The following is a 17,786-nucleotide window of genomic DNA, read 5'->3' as shown; positions in this document are numbered from 1 at the left end:
GGGTATAATTGTCAGTAAATAATAGTTGGCAGGAGTAGATGATAAGATACTATGGAAGTAGGTTATGAAATAGGAAAAGTCAATATGATTCTTGAAGCGACGATCCGATCAGAGTAAGCTCAACATGATGAGCTTAATTGGTTTTTGATATTCAGATCTTGATGGATCTGGGACTGGATGAACGGTTGAGATTTTGGTGAGCAAATTACATGTGGGGTCAGCTTTTATTTTGCTGGACCCACCTAAAAATGATGAGAATGGTATATGTTGGACTTGAATTTTCTCAGATTATCTGAATGATCTGATTCATGTTTGGTTCAGACAGTATATTACATAGTAGAATAACAGTGAAAAAGATAGAAAGTATGAAGCTGCATTTTATCTGTTTGTTTCAATTTATGCCGAAAAGTGTTACATTTTTCCGAGTTAGGACAGTTGCATACAAAAGAATTGACATTCAATGAACAAAACTCGTAAGTACCGTAAAAATCTTTCAAGTTCAAGGACTTGTTTTTGATTTGTTTCCGCTAACCCTCTTTAACCATTTCTTCTGTGTTGAAGTGAGATTTAAAAACTGTGAATTAGATGGTGATGAAGAAAGGTCTTGTCTTGATGTTGTTGTTTCTTTTTTGGTGGGAAGCTCAGCAGGAAGTGCAGTTGCAGCACTGGTTAATGCATTTAGAACGAGGAATGCCAATATTGGAGAGAGATCTAATCCTCCAAGTGGTGGAATCACCCCGCGAAATATGTTCAAGTAAGGATCACATATAGTGCTGAAACAATAATAACACGGTTTATTGTTAGAAACACAACCCCATTCATTATCACGAACCTGCATTCAAAGTGAACTAGACTACTATACTGTATGCTAAATGCAGCATGTTTCTATGCTAAGCACAACCATTCAGCAGTTTCCATCGTGTATTTCACGCTCACAGTGCATTGTGCAAGGATTAATATCAACATCACACTGGTCTAATAAATGTGTCCAGTAACTTCGGTTACATTTGATGTCGGGTCTTGATAGCCATTTGAACCGTAATATCAATGTGTGTGTTTCTGAGAATCTTACTCTAAGCTATCTTAAGCAAGTTCAGAAGTCGTAACTAAGAGCTGAAAAGTCCTAAATTGTAGATTTTGCCATAGTGTTTTCAAAGCAACATACCTGAGTGGGTTAGTGATGGCAGGAGGAGAGTTAGGAAACCAGGTCAAAACGAGCCTGACAACCAAGATTGTGTTGTAAATGTTCAAGAAGTTTAAGACACCATTAGCTGCCACAAGACCTGCAACCGAATCTCCTGGTAAAACTGCAGCAAAGTTGTGTTTGGACAACGAGTTTGACAATATGAACTCTCTGCGACGCATCTGAAAGGAGCATTAAATTTCAACAAATTAGCCAATGCACATTTGCCTCTCACTAATTTGAACACAGAGATACTATACTTTCAGCATAACTTGATGCATAAAGGAACCACCGCAAAGAGCCAAAACATTTAAACTCATCAGGTGCAGGCACACACATGAACACAGAGATATTATCATTCACTGTCTCGATCCTGACTTAAGCAAATTAGTAAAGTACCTATCTGGTGATCTTACCAGTCATCTATCGATGGCAACACACATTGTGATATTACCATCTTTTTTTATCTGGGCTACAATAGATAACCAAAGAAGGCAACAAAATTCTGCAATTCTAGTTCTAGTAAAACACCAACACAATCCCAACACCGTATTAGAGGTGATTTAACCCAACGGCACCAATGTGATGGTAGCATCTACGTTTTCTAATAGACGAACAAAACCATATTATGATTCAATGGGGGTGTGAAGCATAACACTAACTCTGGGCTTGTTCCTAACACAGACCAGTATATTTAGTACCCCCATTGATTGTGTTTCAATAATTAGCACCTCCACCACATCAATGTATTTCTTTCCCACCACCACCACCCTTAATCATTCTTCCAATTCTATCTGTAAACTACATTCTAATCATCTCACATTTTGAAATTATGACTACAGCTCAAAAAAAAAAAAAAAAAAAAAACCCAATTATCCAATAATGGCAAATAGCAAAATTCAGTCTACAAGAATTTTTTTCAACATATGGGTTTTGTTCATAAAATTATAAGACCCATAATTCCTAATCCACAGATAACCAAATCAAAAAAAAAAAAAAAAAACACAACAATTTGACCAGAAATTACCTGACAGAAATCAGTGATATTGTTAGACAAAGAGAAGAGCTTCTGAACCACTGGATTTCCAGCAGCAATGTTTTCCAAATTCCTCAGAAACTCATTACCTTTTGAGATTAAAGAAGCTTGGAAATTTTGGAGAGGATTATTGGGTTTTCTAGGGTGGTGAGGGGAGGATGAGAATGGCTGGAATGGTGTATGAAGAAATGCTGAAGAAAGAAGACAATTTGATATCAAGTTTGGTTTCTCATCAGTAATGGTGATTATCTCATTTGAAGGTTGATGATGTTCTTGATTACCCATTTTTCTGAGTGGACTTGTTGTCTGTGTTGGTTGGACAGTTTGGTGCTTGGTAAAGCTGGGGTTGAAATGGGAGGATAATGTTGGGGATAATAAAGGGGAATATTGGAGGATCCTAAGGGTTGTTTAGGTATTAAGTAAATATAATTGGATGTCACATTTTGAGTTTCGCCAGCGGTTATGGGGTACCCATTTTTTTTTGTCACGTAATAAAATTAAAATGCACCATTGGTCTTGCTCAATGTCATTGATCATTTTTGGTCCGGTAGTTGTTTAAAATTGGCCTAGTCATCCAAAACTCATTCGTCCCGAAACTAACTCATTATATCTGATTTACACCATTTATTTACATTTGACTCGCGATCCGGACCTGAGTAATCCCCTGACTCGTCACGAATTAGATATCAGATCACTTGGTTTGAATTTCGAATTTGACGTAACCTGGCTCATACCTAATTTCCTAATTCGGACACGTTTGAATCATCTAACAAAATACTCCTGACATATTGGACCAAGCCACAAACTCATAAACTTTTGAGTCAACTGAGTTAGATCTGACTCAAACAACAAAAATATTGAATCAGATCTGACTCGGTCAGGTGATTGTTGTCAGACTTAGACGAATCAGATCCATACAAATAAGCTGAGTCAGCTAACTGTAAACAAATAAGGTGTCAGTACTTACATATATCAGGATATATAAAACAATACTGTCAGATTTTTCAACCTTTTTTTCCATTAAACAAAGGAAAACTTTATTAAGTGGTCAGTGCCTCATTGCAACAATGACAAAAAAGAAAAAAAATACAAGAAAAGAAAAAACAATGGGTTAATCACGCAAGACTAAGGGTGCACACGGTACGGTTCGGTTCGGTTCTTGCCGAGGCCGAGTACCTGTACCTTCCTTGTTTCGGTTCCAAAATTTTGGACCGGTACCTGTACCTTGTACCTCGGTTCCGAGAACATTCGGTACACGTACGGTACCAGGTACGGTTACGGTACCCCGGCCGTTCCCTTGCCTTTACGAGCGATTGCCTTTACCGGCAGTTCCCTTGATTTTACGTGTGAAGTTACGAGCAGCTCTCTTGACCTCATCAGATTTTAGTGTTTCCACTCAATCACCCTCTGTTCTATGGTGTGATAATTTTGGTGCTACTTATCTCAATGTCAATCCTATATTTCATGCCAGAACAAAGCACATTGAGATTGGTTATCATTTTATCCGTAATCAAGTTGCTTTGAAACATCTTGATGTCAGGTTTATATCATCTAAGGATCAGATTGCGGATATATTCACAAAACCATTATCCAGAGACATGTTTTCTCTTTTAAGGTTCAAGCTAACGGTTCAAGATAATCCGTTGCGCTTGCGGGAGGGTGTTAACACAGTATCCGGTACAAGTATAACATGACCCAAGTTACTCTATTAAGAGTTTGTTTATTTTGGAATTCACTTCTTTGGGAAATACTTTAGCCTGAAGTACAAGCAAAGTCTGTATAAATATATGATGTATCTTCACAGTTTGAATGTACGACAATAACTTAATAAAGTTACAATTTCTCTGTATTCTCTTCTTAGTCTATTATCTTCTTGTCTAAACCAAAACCTAGTAGTTCTATCTGGCATGTTAATAAGTTCAACACTTCTGTACTTATCCTTTGGAACCCCTCGACTCACGAATGTAAGAAGTTACCAAATCCACCAACTAGATTAAAGGACTGCCGAGGGGGTTTTATAGAATATGGATTTGGTTATGATTACCAAATTGAAGACTTTAAAGTGGTACGCATTGCAAAGGACTTTAGGAAAGGCTGGTGTGAGGTGCAAGTGTTTTCACTAACATCAAATTCATGGAGAAGACTTGAGAACATCTGGGTTTATAAACTTTCTTATGATTCTCGCAGACCTGATATGGGACGTTTACCTGTAACCGGAGCTCATTACTGGAAAGCATTAGTTGGAGGGGACTTGGGGACCTATGAAATTCTTCGCTTTGATTTTGATAAAGAAGAGTTCGATCATTTACAATTACCTGGTGAAGTCAGTAACTATTATGTACAGCATTTGTGTGTTGTGGGAGGGTCTCTTTGGTTACTTGCTGGTGAGGATGGGTGTAGATCTGAATTTTGGGAGTTCAAGGAAGAAAATGGGGTGAAGAAATCATGGTGACGTGGTTTCAGCATTGACTTATATGAATTTGACTCCATGGTAGACTCGTTTCCATTACGTTTTTTAGAGAATGGAAACATTTTGTTTGGAATATATGAAGTAGAACATTTGCATTTTGTTTTGTATACCGGAAACATGAAACAGATAGACCTCTGAAGGTCCACAGGGATATAATAACTTCTCCTTTCCTAACTTCTGTCTATGTGGAGAGACTAATTTCACTCGACACGGGTACATATCTAGGGAAAGTACAATGGGGTGAAAGTGATGAAGATGACTAAGCACAAGAGGAGCAGGAAGAGTATCTAGGGGAAGTACAATGGGGTGAAAGTGATGAAGATGACTCAGAAGAGGAAGAGGAGGAGGAGGATGTGGAGGAGCAGGAAGAGTACCTAGGGGAAGTACAATGGGGTGAAAGTGATGAAGATGACTCAGAAGAGGCCGGTCCAGTCCGGTTTTTCAAACACTCTGCAGGAAGAGTAAAAGGAGGAGGATGCAGTCCTTACACGAAGAAGATAAGGATGACTCTAAAGATAAGAAAATTAATGCGAGTATGTTGTGCACTATTTTCCTCGATGTTTGATGAAATGTTTAATAATTCTGTCAAAAACATATGGAGAACATAAAGCATTTAAACAAGTTGCGTCTTGTTATAACAACGATTCGTTTCTTGTTTTCCCTTTTCAGTTTCTTATATTTTGTTGGGTGTTTTTTCCGTTGAAAGTGTATTCACTTTGTAAAACCAAGTGATGGTCGTAATATTTGCCATTTTATGTCTAAATTCAACCTTTACCATACACAAAGTTAGTATCTGTATTCTGCAGTCTGCACCATGCGAGAGTTATCATTTGACCTGCAATTTTGCTATACATGTCAAGTTTGATCTGCAATTATTCCTAGGATAAATGGTCAGCAGTGTCAGGGGCCTGATATATACCTTCTTTTCGATGGTGGAAAATTGGGACAAAGCTAGATTCAAAGTGGCTGGTGGAATCATCTGGAAAGTAATGTTGCATGCTACTGTTTGTCTTTTTTTTTCACGTGTGAGCTCGCACATGTGGACTTAACCGAGTTTCTAAGGTTGAGGCATTTTTCCAACTATTTTTAATGTTGGGACACTTTTCCGACATTGCACTCTATATTGGGGCAGTTTCCTAATTTACCCTTTATTTTTCTTCTTACGAAGGAAACGAATAAAGTCTCCATCATTCTTCCACTGATATTTCTTACATAATTTCAGTTCACAAAGCGGATTTCAGAAACTGCACATAAATGTATTTCTTCCACTTATGTTATCCATCCGGTGCGTATGCACCGGGTTAGAGGCTTGTGTATATATTAAAGGACAAGAACACGCAAGTACGGAGCAGGGAGGAAACTTTCGATGTTCAGATTAAGGATCCGGAAGGTTTACTACCAACTCCCCTCTGTTGTGGCTTCAGAAAAAAAAAAACTCCCTTCAATTGTTACTTCGACGATTCTGCTGCTACGCCTCCTACACGCATGTTAACTTTTGTTGATCAGGTATTATTGTATTGGTTTAACGGGGAACGTCTTGTAATCTACAATCTGCAAGAGAAACATCTCAAGGTGGTGGAGTGCTCCCGCTCTTTTCCTATTGTTTTTCAAAGTAAGATGAATGAAGACCCGGAGCGTCATTGTTGGATGTTTGAAGGATTAAACTCTCATGGATGTTTTGATAGAGTGTATTAGTTTAGGAGCAGTGGAGCAAGACTAGATTTCTGAAACTCTCTGTTTATATTGATGTGCTTGCTCACCTCACAACTGAGTACATCATTGCCTTTTTATAGGCTTTGTTAGACCGACCTTAGAACTCTCTAATTTTCTCTAGATTTTTCTTTTGGATAAACTTGTTTGACACTTTGACTGACATTCTTTACAGACTCTAAAGAAATCGTTCACTATCTTTTACTTGACCAACTAGTTCTCTTTTCACACTAACTAGCCGACCTTAGTTAACTCTAGACTGTTCTTACATCAAGACCAAACACCATTAACACTGCAACTTACTCTAAACTCATTTGGACTTTATTTGGACATTACAAATTAGGTATACAGTCATGTTGGTGATGATGATAATATTTATTTCCCATCCATGGGTTATCAGCTGCACGCTCGAGTGGAGAACATCATTTCTCTGGAATCCTTCATACCTAATGAAGCTAAATATGATTCCGATGGTGAGCTACCACTTTTAGGATAACAACTTAGTGACATGACGGCTGATTATGCATAGAAGAGAATATTCTATTATGTTTTCTGTGAGCTTCCTTTTCTTTTCACTACACTTATCTTATATATGTGTTCTGTTGCACTTGGTGTTGGGTGTTGATCAACTGTGCACTGAGCTTCCTCCCAAACCCTCTTTTCGATGTAAAAACAAATGTAAAGAATCAACTTTTTTATTTTCTTCAAGAGTTAACAGAAATGTATCACAGATGGAGCCACAGTGACCCTTATAATACTTTCTTTTTTAATGTATTATGATGATTTTCTGTTCGAAGTTCAAACTTTACGCTGTCTCAGCCCTCTTTTCACATTTTCTTAATATTTTTCTCACTGTGGACTTTGGCAACGTTCTGGACTTGGTCAAAGTGGCGAAGAAGGAAAAAAAAAAACTCTCGGTGCAACTCACAGCATTAACGTATCCTTCGATCCATCGAACTTTTATTTGGACTGGAGCACGTATGTGACGTTCCAGAGGTGAAATTGAAGAATATTGTAGTTACCGGAATGTTAATATGCATAAAGAGTACCTCATGAGGATCCTTACATAAGCGTACAAATACGAGAGAGGTGTGAGGTGAACAAACAGACAACGACTTTCCCAGACAACTAAAAAGGATAAGAAACACACATACTCTCACACACTCATGCACTTCAAATATTTAGTTTGTTTCTAGGCATAGTTATGACTCAAGAGCATTAGTTGATAATGGCTGGGGAGTGGTTCTGAACCAACAGTTGCACTTGGAAGAAGTACATTCCATTCTCGTAAATATAACTCCACTTTCCGAGCATTTATCTTCGCAGTACTTATTTGTGCAAAGGGAGCAGTCCGTTACGAGGGTTGGTATGAAAGCATCCTCGGTGGTGGCGCTGCCTGTATTTATTGAAGGTGTCTGCGGAGCTGGACGAGGAGCTGACGGTGTGTTGTTTTTGCAACAACACTCGCAAAGCTGCGAAGAAGGTTCTACTGTGCACCGTTGAATTACCATTGAACTATCAATCTCAGAACATTTTTTCTTACACTCACTTGAACAAATACCACAACCGTCACGGGTGTTCAAAGCCACATGTATGTCTTCTAATCTACACATATCATTTGGGGGTGCTGGTAGAAATGCAGACGGACATAGAGGTGAAGATTTGGGTGCCGTTGTATAACAACACTCAGAGGACTCGGAAGAAGACATCCCTGTGCACCATTGAGGAGGTGGCAGTGGTGGCTGAGGAGGTGGTGGCGGCTTGCACACTCCACAACAACACTGTTCATACCATTTATAGTAAGGGTTGGGAAAAGCACTACCACCTGCTACGCACTCTGCCCTTGTCAACCAACGCTTTCTTTTTCTGCATGTTTCCTCACAGGAAGGATTTTTAGTGCAAAACCTTCCATCAAAACGTTCAACCCAAACATGGTCTTCACCAGCCTGGCATATATTGTAATCCTGTGGCCATCCACCGTTGAACTCAGATTCAGTTACATTAGTAAGAAGGGTTGGCAATGAGGAATTAGAGGACACTGATGATGATGATCTTCCACAACAACACTTACATCTGTAGTCAGTATCACCAGGAACAAAACACCCATAGGACACAGCCGGAAGTTCCAAGTCAGAACATTGTTTACTGCACCAGGTCTCACAAAATCCGCAACCTGTACCCTTAGCAGGATAACTTCTTGAATCAATGTATACATCCCCAGGAATACACATATCCCTCGTCCATGCTGCTGCCATCTCTACAAACATACATAGTATAGCATGAATGATGACTTAATGTAGTGAATCGACAATTTTATTATGCATTTGTACCCATTTTTTCTTTTCCTTTTTTCTTCTGATCATTGTAATCTTTTTTATCCAGGAAAAAAAAAAAAAAAAACACTTACCTGTACTAAGAAGGACGCATATAGCTAATACAAAGACATGACCAGAAGAACTAGTGAAGAACCCAGGAGATCGTCTCCTGATTATCGCCATCTTTTAGTCTTTACTAACAAGATCTAGTACTGAATGTTGGTATACTTACTGAGAATCCATTGTAAAGGTATTTATAAAGGCTGAAACTCGATGAGTCATTTTAGAGATACACCTCGTCAGTAAACAATTCTAATTTATTGTAAAAAAGATATAATTGATCCAACCACTACCCACCTAGATCTAATTTTGTATATTATAACTACTCTCAGTGGTATACGTGTGCTACAGAGATTTAATAAAGTCCATGCTTTTACTCTCATGCATCCATAATTTTCCATTAACGAATTCATTGGTCTGATCTGTTGACACCGTATGCTTTCTCCGTGACTCACTGGAATTGTTAATTAATTTGAGAAAGATGAAATTCAATTGTCTGAAGCTTCCAAGAAATCCAAAGCATTGTCGACATAGTTACTGTTGATTGACACGAACCTTGTAGGTACCATTTATTTTGCAATTAACTTTGGATTAAAGTGCATGCATGTGTTTCTCATGCTGGTGGGTTTAAGCCCCATAAAAGACAATCCTGTGTGGGTTAATGTCACCCCCGGCTAATTTGTGTGGGGGGTTTTATGGGGCTGTTCGTAGGAGAATTTTTCGAGGACAAACTTAATGGGCAGGGTAAACAATTTGACCGCCGTAAGGAGAGGATTAAAAATTCATCAAGAAACCGGTGGTGGAGACAGCTACAGTCATTAACATTAATCGGTAACTGTTGTAGCAAAAAGTCTAACAGCTTGTTTGTTTTGATCTGATCCAGGATTTAAATCTTCGTGTAGTTGATGTGGATATTCATATGGGCCAACCAGATAATGTTTTAAAAGGGGAATAGAGCACGAAAGCTGTTTATGCAAATATTAGGTCTAAAATTTTATGCAAAGGGATTAACGCGAAATGTCAACATGTAAAGGGCGTTCCGTCTAGAGATTCATGCGAATGATAAGTTACGAAGCTATATTAGCATGTTTGATCATATAATTGATGTAAGTAAATTATAAGACTTGTTTATATTTAGCTTGATGAGGGTATGTCTCCTTTGAATCTCTTCCTGCTTCAGCACGACCTTCTCATTATCTCAGTTTCCTTCGCACTCCTTTGTGATTTGTATTCGCATGATCTTTTATAGGTCTTATTTGCCTCCTAAGTAAGGTTTTATTGTCTTCCCCCTACATAGATAACGTAAAAAAGATTTATGCTCGTTTTGGGCAAGGTCTTCAACATCGGGCGATGAAATCCCAGTTCCATGTACTCTAGCGAGTCATTGACCATTGATATGTCCTCATCTTTGTTAGTATTTTTACCTCCTCGGGTTTAATCTGCGAAAATATGTCAAGCCTAAGAAGCGCCCGTGAGTACAAAGCCTTAACATATTGTCGTTTTTGACACAATTCAGTTCCCTAGTGGAGGGTGCCGTCCCTATATTCCCAATGAGTTTCCCATTTTAGGAAGTCACCCCTAACCATTTCAGTTCGGACCCTCCCATCAGGTTATGCGACAATCAGTGCTATCAGGATCTCATTCCTTCCGCATATATGTCTTTTAGGTACGAGACAACACCCAAAGTGTGGTTTCTTTGGGAACGGGTGTATCCAATCCAGGAACTCCTTTTACTACACTAATCATGTTTCTACACCCCATTCTGGAGAACTTATTCGCTGAGTGGTTTGTTCTCAGCGGACTCCAGCAGACAGGCTTTTATTTCTCCCCAATATAAGTAACTTCTTCAGGATTAGTGCTTATGGTCGCCTCTTATGTCATCGTGCTAAAATGTCGTCGCATAACCACGCGAACTAAGTTGACACGCAAAAATCAGGTACCCAACCTCCCTAGTTAGAGGTTTTAATAAGTGACTTACTGTCCCCTATTGAGGTTTTATGAGAAGATTTTGTTTCTCCTTTGGATTGTTCGCATATAGAAAGAACTTTTCTTCGCATTCATATTCTTTAGTTGGTACATAGCTTGACTTCATTATTTCATTGTTGTGGACGTTCTTTCTTCGCACTTTCTTTTCTCGTGTTGGATTGGATGCGACACATAACCCTCCCTTTTGAATTCGGTTAATACTACTTTCACAGTAAGGACCTATACCGCGATCCCTTTTGTTTTCACAAACTACTTCTTCTTTTCCCGCTTTCTTCCAACAATGGCGCATTACTTGTTCTGGTGTTGCGCTCGTGTATTTGCCTCAGCTTTGTCGTGAAGTCCTTCCATTTCTTTTATGTTTGAAATGATTGGGTTGTATAGATGACACCCTGGTCCCTTGTCACTGTTATTTGGGTTCTGTTTTCGCGCTGATTCTCTGTTTCCCACTGACTGTTTTGATATAGCATTCTCCTGCTTATTCCACTCCCTTTTCGCCCATGATGGTACACCTCGTCCCATAATTGTTTGTCTATCTGCTTCTCCCTTTATTCTCTTTCAGCATCTCTTTCTCTGCAAGATTTTTTGTAGCTTTCGTGTTCTCGTATTTTTCTTTTTAACTCATGATTTTCTATCATTAGTCGTCCATATTCTTTGGCGAGGTTTGAACACTCTTCAATCGGCATCTTTTGTTCTCCTCCACTATGTGAGTTTATCTTCGTATTCTTGTTTCGTAATAGTTGCTTCTTCGTTCCGACTCTCGTAGTTATATTGCTTTCCTTTTCATTCACCCTTTGTAATAACAGCTAGTATTGGCCATTTCTGATTGTACAACTTGACCCATTCCGTCCAATATCGCGTGTTTTCTGCTGTAGTCATTATTTCTTTTCCCTTTCTCTTGTTAGTGCCTCCTGTTTGCGCCGTCGTTGAATGATCATTCTGTGGTACGATTCTCACCATCTTATGGTTGGAAGAAGATCCAGTGGATGTTACTAATCGAAAAGGGTTCTCGAGAAAAAAAATTCTTGAGAACCTTTGGGGTTTTGAAAGTATAGAGTTTCTGAGAGAGCTCCTTCGAGCAAGATGTAGAAATGGTGCACTGTTTATTAGTTTTTCATGGTGAACAGGACAATGAAGGTGATGATAATAACATACAAACTTCAAAAGATAATGATTTGTAGCCAGTAACTTGCAGGTGAGGATGAATCCTCCCTGTTTCTAACGCCAAAATGTAGTTGTGGAAAATCCTACAACTACACTTGTTGTAAGGATACTAACACAAAGCTTAAGTCATATGAATCAACCCAAACATTAATAATATTATTCACCACTTTGACATTAGTATGATCTTCTCGAACACTTTGTATTGGATATAAGGTGTTCTTACAGACATTCAAGATGAGTTTCTTTACCACAATGGAAAGCTACAAAATGAAAATTAAGTTCTAAAGATTACTTCCTTATCTCTTGATAACTTCTCTATCTCAACTGATCTCTCTCAACCCATCCCCTCTCAATCATTTTTGAACCCTTGTATATGCAATTATATCAGTAGAAGACAACTGTGATTCTGATTCACGTGCAAGATCTTAGTTAACAGATTATGTTTCGGTTTGTCTTATTCGTCATGCTTTTGAGAGCTGTCTCTATCGGTCGCGCTGCTATTTATTCCTTCGTGCTTCTTTTGTTGAGATGGTCGCCTTGTCTTTATCGTGTAACTTTTCTTCGCGTTCTTCCTCCATTATCGTGTACTTACCCTACGCCTTATCTTTTGATAATCATTGCTTCCTTGTGCTTAAGGCTGTTTTGATTGTAAATCTGTCTTGTTCAATATTTCGCCCTAGAGCTCATGTGTTTTTTTGACGGTTAAAAAAATTGAGTTTTAAACTCAGGTCATCACCGGCATCATCACCTGATAATTTTAATAATGTACTAGAGAGACATCTAATTTTTTCAGCGAGTGTGTATCAAATGTTTTTGACAGTGAGAGATTCGAGCCCACTAACTAGATGATGGTTTCACTGGAATGTTGGCGTGAAAGTCTATAACGAGTACATCATGAGAAGCCTCATAGAAGCGTACAAATACAAGAGAGGAGTGAGGTGAACTAGCAGACAACTACTCTACCAGACAATTAAAAAAGATAAAGCACAAATACTTTCACACACTAATGTACTTGAAACATTTAGTTTGTTTCTTGGCATAGTGATGAGCCCGGAGCGTTGGTTGATAATGGCTGGGGAATGGTTCTGAACCAACAGTTGCACTTAGAAGAAGCACATTCCATCCTCGTGAATATAACTCCACTTTCCGAGCATATAACCTTACAATGCTCATTTGTGCAAAGGGAGCAGTCCGTTACGAGGGTTGGTATAAAACCATCCTCAGTGGTGGCGCTGCATGTATTTATTGAAGGTGTCTGCGGGGGACGAGGGTCTGATGGTGTGTTGTTTTCGCAACAACACTCGCAAAGTGGCGAAGTAGGTTCTGCTGTGCACCGATGCGTTACCGTTGAACTACCAATCCTAGAACATTTTTTCTCACACTCACTTGAACAAATACCACAACCGCCACTGTTGTTCAAAGCAACATATATGTCTTCAAATCTGCACATATTCTTTGGAGTTTGTAAGGGAGATGGTAGAAATGGAGACGGACAGAGAGATGAAGATTTGGGTGATGTTGTATAACAACACTCGTGATTTTCGGAAGAAGGCATCACTGTACACCATTGAGGAAGTGGTGGCGGTGGTGGTGGTGGCGGCGGCGGAGGAGGAGGTGGTGGCGGCTTGACCAGTCCACAACAACACTGTTCAGACCATATATAGTAAGGGTTGGGAAAAGCACGACCACCTGCTACGCACTCTGCCCTTGTGGACCAACGCCCTCTTCTTCTGCATGTTTCCTCACAGGAAGGATTTGTAATGCAAAAGTTTCCATCAAAATGTTCAACCCGAACATGGTCTTCACCTGACTGACATATGTTAATATCATGTGGCCAGTTACCGTTGAACTCCGATTCAGGTCGATTAAGAAGGGTTGGCAATGAGGAATTAGAGGACACTGATGATGATGAGGATCTTCCACAACAACACTTACATCTGTAGTCAGTATCACCATAAACATGACACCCGTAGGAGACAGCCGGAAGTTCCAAGTCAGAACATTGTTTACTGCACCAGTCCTCACAAAATCCGCAACCTGTCCCCTTAGCAGGAAAATTTCTTGAGTCAATATATAAATCCCCAGGAATACACATATCCCTCGTCCATGCTGCTGCCATCTCTACAAACATACATAGTATAGCATGAATAATGACTTATTGCAGTGAATCAACAATTGCAATCTTTTTTATCCAAAAAAAAAAAAACACTTACCTGTACTAAGAAGGACGCATATAGCTATAACAAAGACATGCCTAGAAGAACTAGTGAAGAACCCAGGAGATGCTTTCCTGATTATCGCCATATTTAGTCTTTACTAACAAGATCTAGTACTGAATGTTGGTATACTTTCTGAGAATCCCTTGTAAAGGTATTTATAAAGGATGAAACTCGATGAGTCATTTTAGATATACACCTCATCAGTAAACAATCCGGTAAACAATTCTAGTTTATTGTAAAAAAGATATAATCGATCCAACCACTGCCCACCTAGATCTCATTTTGTATATTAATAACTACTCTCAGTGGTATACGTGTGCTACAGAGGTTTAATAAAGTCTATGCTTTTTCTCTCATGCCTCCATAATTTTCCATTAATGAATTCATTGGTCTGATTTGTTCACACCATATCAATGACTCACTGAATTGTTAATTAGTTTGAGAAGGATGAAATTCAATTGTCTCAGACTTCCAAGAAATTCAAAACATTGTCGACATGGTGGAGTATAGATTGACACGTACATTGTAGGTGCCATTATTTTGCAATTAACTTTGGATTAAAGTGCATGCATGTGTTTCTCATGCTGGTGGGTTAAAAACCCATTATAAGAGATAACTCACCCCCAGCTAATTTCTGTGTGGGTTTTATGGGTTTGTGCTTAAGAGAATTTTTCGAGGACAAACCTCCTGTCAACGTTGTAACTTTAATGGGCGAAATGAGTAGACAATTTGACCGCCGTAACTAGAGAATGGAATTTTTTTCATCAAGAATCCGGTGATGGAGAAAGCGACAATTATTAACAATAATTGGTCACTCTTGTATCTAAGAATCTAACAACTGGTTTGTTTTGATATGATCAAAGATTTAAATCTTACTACATGTCTCGTGATGTTTATTCATTTTTCTGGTATGTAATTTGATATGTGTCTCATTTTGTACATCTGGCCAGTAGGTATTTGAGTCTATTTAGGCCTATTCCTTGGCCATAAATGTTCAAAAGTTCACAACAACTTTGCTATCCAATAGTGTTGGTAATAAATTTTTAGATGTATTTAAAATACAAAAGAAGAGAAAACCCGTGTCTATCATGCTTCCAAGGAGTAGACAGTAAACAAGTTAAAGAAAAAGATGATCATGGCCATGAGTCCATCTCTAAGCGCATGTAGCCAAACAACGACTCTATTATCGTATTTATTGAAGTCCATGAGTATAAATAACATTGAAAACCAGTTTGCAAGACCATGGTTGTTCATGACTTATAAACTACCGGATCTTAGATAACCTATATTATATGGGATTAATAATCACCACATGTCTCTTCAATTGTAACCTCGTTGGTCCTATTACATGGACATTAAATCGGATGATACAGGGTATAGGTTTGGTCAAACAACTTGTCACAAATAACTTGCTCAGATAACAAGTTAAAGTTTGCGTGCATATGACTCAATACTAATTGGAAAAAAGTCGATTGACCCTTCTTTATTGTATTTTAAGGGGATATTAGAAATATGAGATAATTTTTCACACACCCGGACACTCATGTGTAGGGTACTCTCTATGTGGGCCTCTAACGTTCGGACGTCTGTTATGTGGGTAATGTTGGGCTTATTCATATATGGTCCTAGCTTTGATACTATATTGAAGTTTAGAATCCTGATTTTGGGCATACCAAAATCTTCTTAGGCATACAAAGCACTAGTCCTAACTTGGGTGACCTTATAAGGGGTACCATATGGGGTGGTTCAATTACCTATATGCCTTTAAATCCTTTAAATTACTACTAATCTATCCCTAACCCTAATGCAAAACCTATAATCAACTACACCTAAAATCAGTTTCATTCACCTTCTTCTTCTTCCTCTCCACAGCCGAACTCATTCACCCTTCCCTTTCTTTTTTTTCATCGCGGAAATTTAATTGTCGATTCGTGAAACTTTAATCGACGATTAAACTCATCTATATAATGGGTCGTCGTAAGGCAGTATCTCGTTCAAATCGATCGATTGAACAACCAATTGATGAAGAAGAAGATTTAGAGAGTGAAGAACAAACCCAAAATCAACCACAAAATCAACCGGAAGAAGAGATTGAAGAAGAACCAACTCCGGAAATGAGAATAAGAAGGTTAGTTCTACAAACCCATCTCATATTTGATGTTCTTGATTGTTTTGGTCGATTTAAACAGATTCAGTAAGCCGAACCGTTCAGCAATTGGTAGGTTCGGCTCATAGATGTGAGCTGAACCTCAACCTATTTCGCCGAACCATGATTCAAAAAACCTAACTTTTGATAATTGAGAGCTATAGAAGTGAGATTAAGTATAGGATATAAGTGTACCTGTGTATTAGAAGCATTGGGTTCCTGATCAATGTCTTCATCATCAGGATTTGGCTCATAAAAATCATCATCTTGAGTTTGTGTTTGAGTTTGAGCTTGAGTTTGAGTGGGTGTAAAATCATTCTCATAATCTAAGAAATCAGCCATTTCTGGATCATTGTTGTAGTTGATATGTATTTTCCTAGGTTTTTTAGATGAATGATGACCCTCCTCGTCCTCCATTGAATCAAGAATTAGAATTTTCTCACTTTCTCCTTCTCTTTCTCTCCTTCTTAACCAAACCAAAACTTTGATTTTTTTTCCTCAAATTTTTCATCTAAACAACTCTTATAATTCTGAAAATTATTTTAATCACTAAAAAAAATATTTAATCACTAATCAAGATTATTAACACTAATACGTAAAGGGCAGATTTGTCATTAAAAAAATTTGGGTTAAGGGATTATCTGATTTTGCTATTTCACAACCTTTTTTGTCTTCATTCAGTATGCCTTGGAAGATTTTGGTATGCCCAAAATTATAGTTTGAAGTTTACGGGTCTGAGTAACCTCGAAAAAGAACTTAGTTAGGTTTCCCATTGACTTTAGTAGATTATATATGTGCAAGTCATTTGACAATACCTTTATTCCACATTACCCAATTTAATATCCACGTGTTACATCCAATAAGGCTACATGTAGACGTGTTGAGGTTATTAGTCCAGATGGATGTCTAACATCCTATAATTTATAAGCATTTGGCAATCCTAACCTTGCAGGATGGTATTCGATCTAAGTTTTGCCCATGGACTTCAATAGTATTATGTAACACCGTTATAAAAATTAAATTAAAAAATAGGTCGAATCCCCAGAAACATGTGACGAGTGAAATTTCGTCAGGGCTTAATGCACAAGAATTAATTTAGTTTAAAACTGACCATAATACCCTGGTTTCTCTTTCTTACACACTTTCCAAAGAAACTATCTATAACAAGCACTTAACCCGGTGCATACTCGGCGGATGATTTGGTAGTGTCTAAATTGTCAAAAGACAAAATTGGGTCGCTAGACATAGTACCTGGGCGTCATGGAAAATGCATATGAAAATTGGAAGGCTCTAAATGCTATCCGAAAAAAGGTGTTGTTGCGATCATGAGCAGAAAAAGGACCTTCTAATCTTTCTCCCTGGTAGGAGCTAATCCAGTTACTTAGATTCTCATATTTCGTGGTGTACATTAAGTATTATGTATCCCCATATCCATCAACCATTCACTAGTTTATATCATGTGGTGCTTTTAGTGTCGGTACTTTATCCACATTGAGGAAC

At 38.3% G+C, this 17,786-nt stretch overlaps 1 protein-coding gene across 1 annotated transcript; it reads right to left on the bottom strand.

Moving 5' to 3' along the window:
* Positions 1-355: 355 nt before the first annotated feature.
* LOC113294004 (ylmG homolog protein 2, chloroplastic-like) lies at positions 356-2,553 on the bottom strand. The gene is made up of 3 exons (XM_026542440.1): positions 2,211-2,553; positions 1,166-1,365; positions 356-773 (listed from the first exon to the last, which is right to left on the bottom strand). The coding sequence occupies exons 1-3, from the start codon at positions 2,502-2,504 to the stop codon at positions 500-502; spliced, it is 768 nt and encodes a 255-aa protein (XP_026398225.1). The 5' UTR covers positions 2,505-2,553; the 3' UTR covers positions 356-499.
* Between the last annotated feature and the right edge of the window lie 15,233 nt (positions 2,554-17,786).

The sequence above is a fragment of the Papaver somniferum genome, chromosome 7 (assembly GCF_003573695.1).
Source record: "Papaver somniferum cultivar HN1 chromosome 7, ASM357369v1, whole genome shotgun sequence".
NCBI lineage: Eukaryota > Viridiplantae > Streptophyta > Magnoliopsida > Ranunculales > Papaveraceae > Papaver > Papaver somniferum.
This window is presented reverse-complemented; position numbering and strand designations above follow the sequence as displayed.

Excerpts from the sequence above, each read along its gene's own strand:
- LOC113294004 (XM_026542440.1), bottom strand. The coding sequence starts at position 2,504 with ATGGGTAATCAAGAACATCATCAACCTTCAAATGAGATAATCACCATT. Across the intron at positions 1,366-2,210 it reads ATATCACTGATTTCTGTCAG|ATGCGTCGCAGAGAGTTCAT; the intron begins GTAATTTCTGGT and ends TGCTCCTTTCAG. Across the intron at positions 774-1,165 it reads GCCATCACTAACCCACTCAG|CACTATATGTGATCCTTACT; the intron begins GTATGTTGCTTT and ends TTATTGTTTCAG.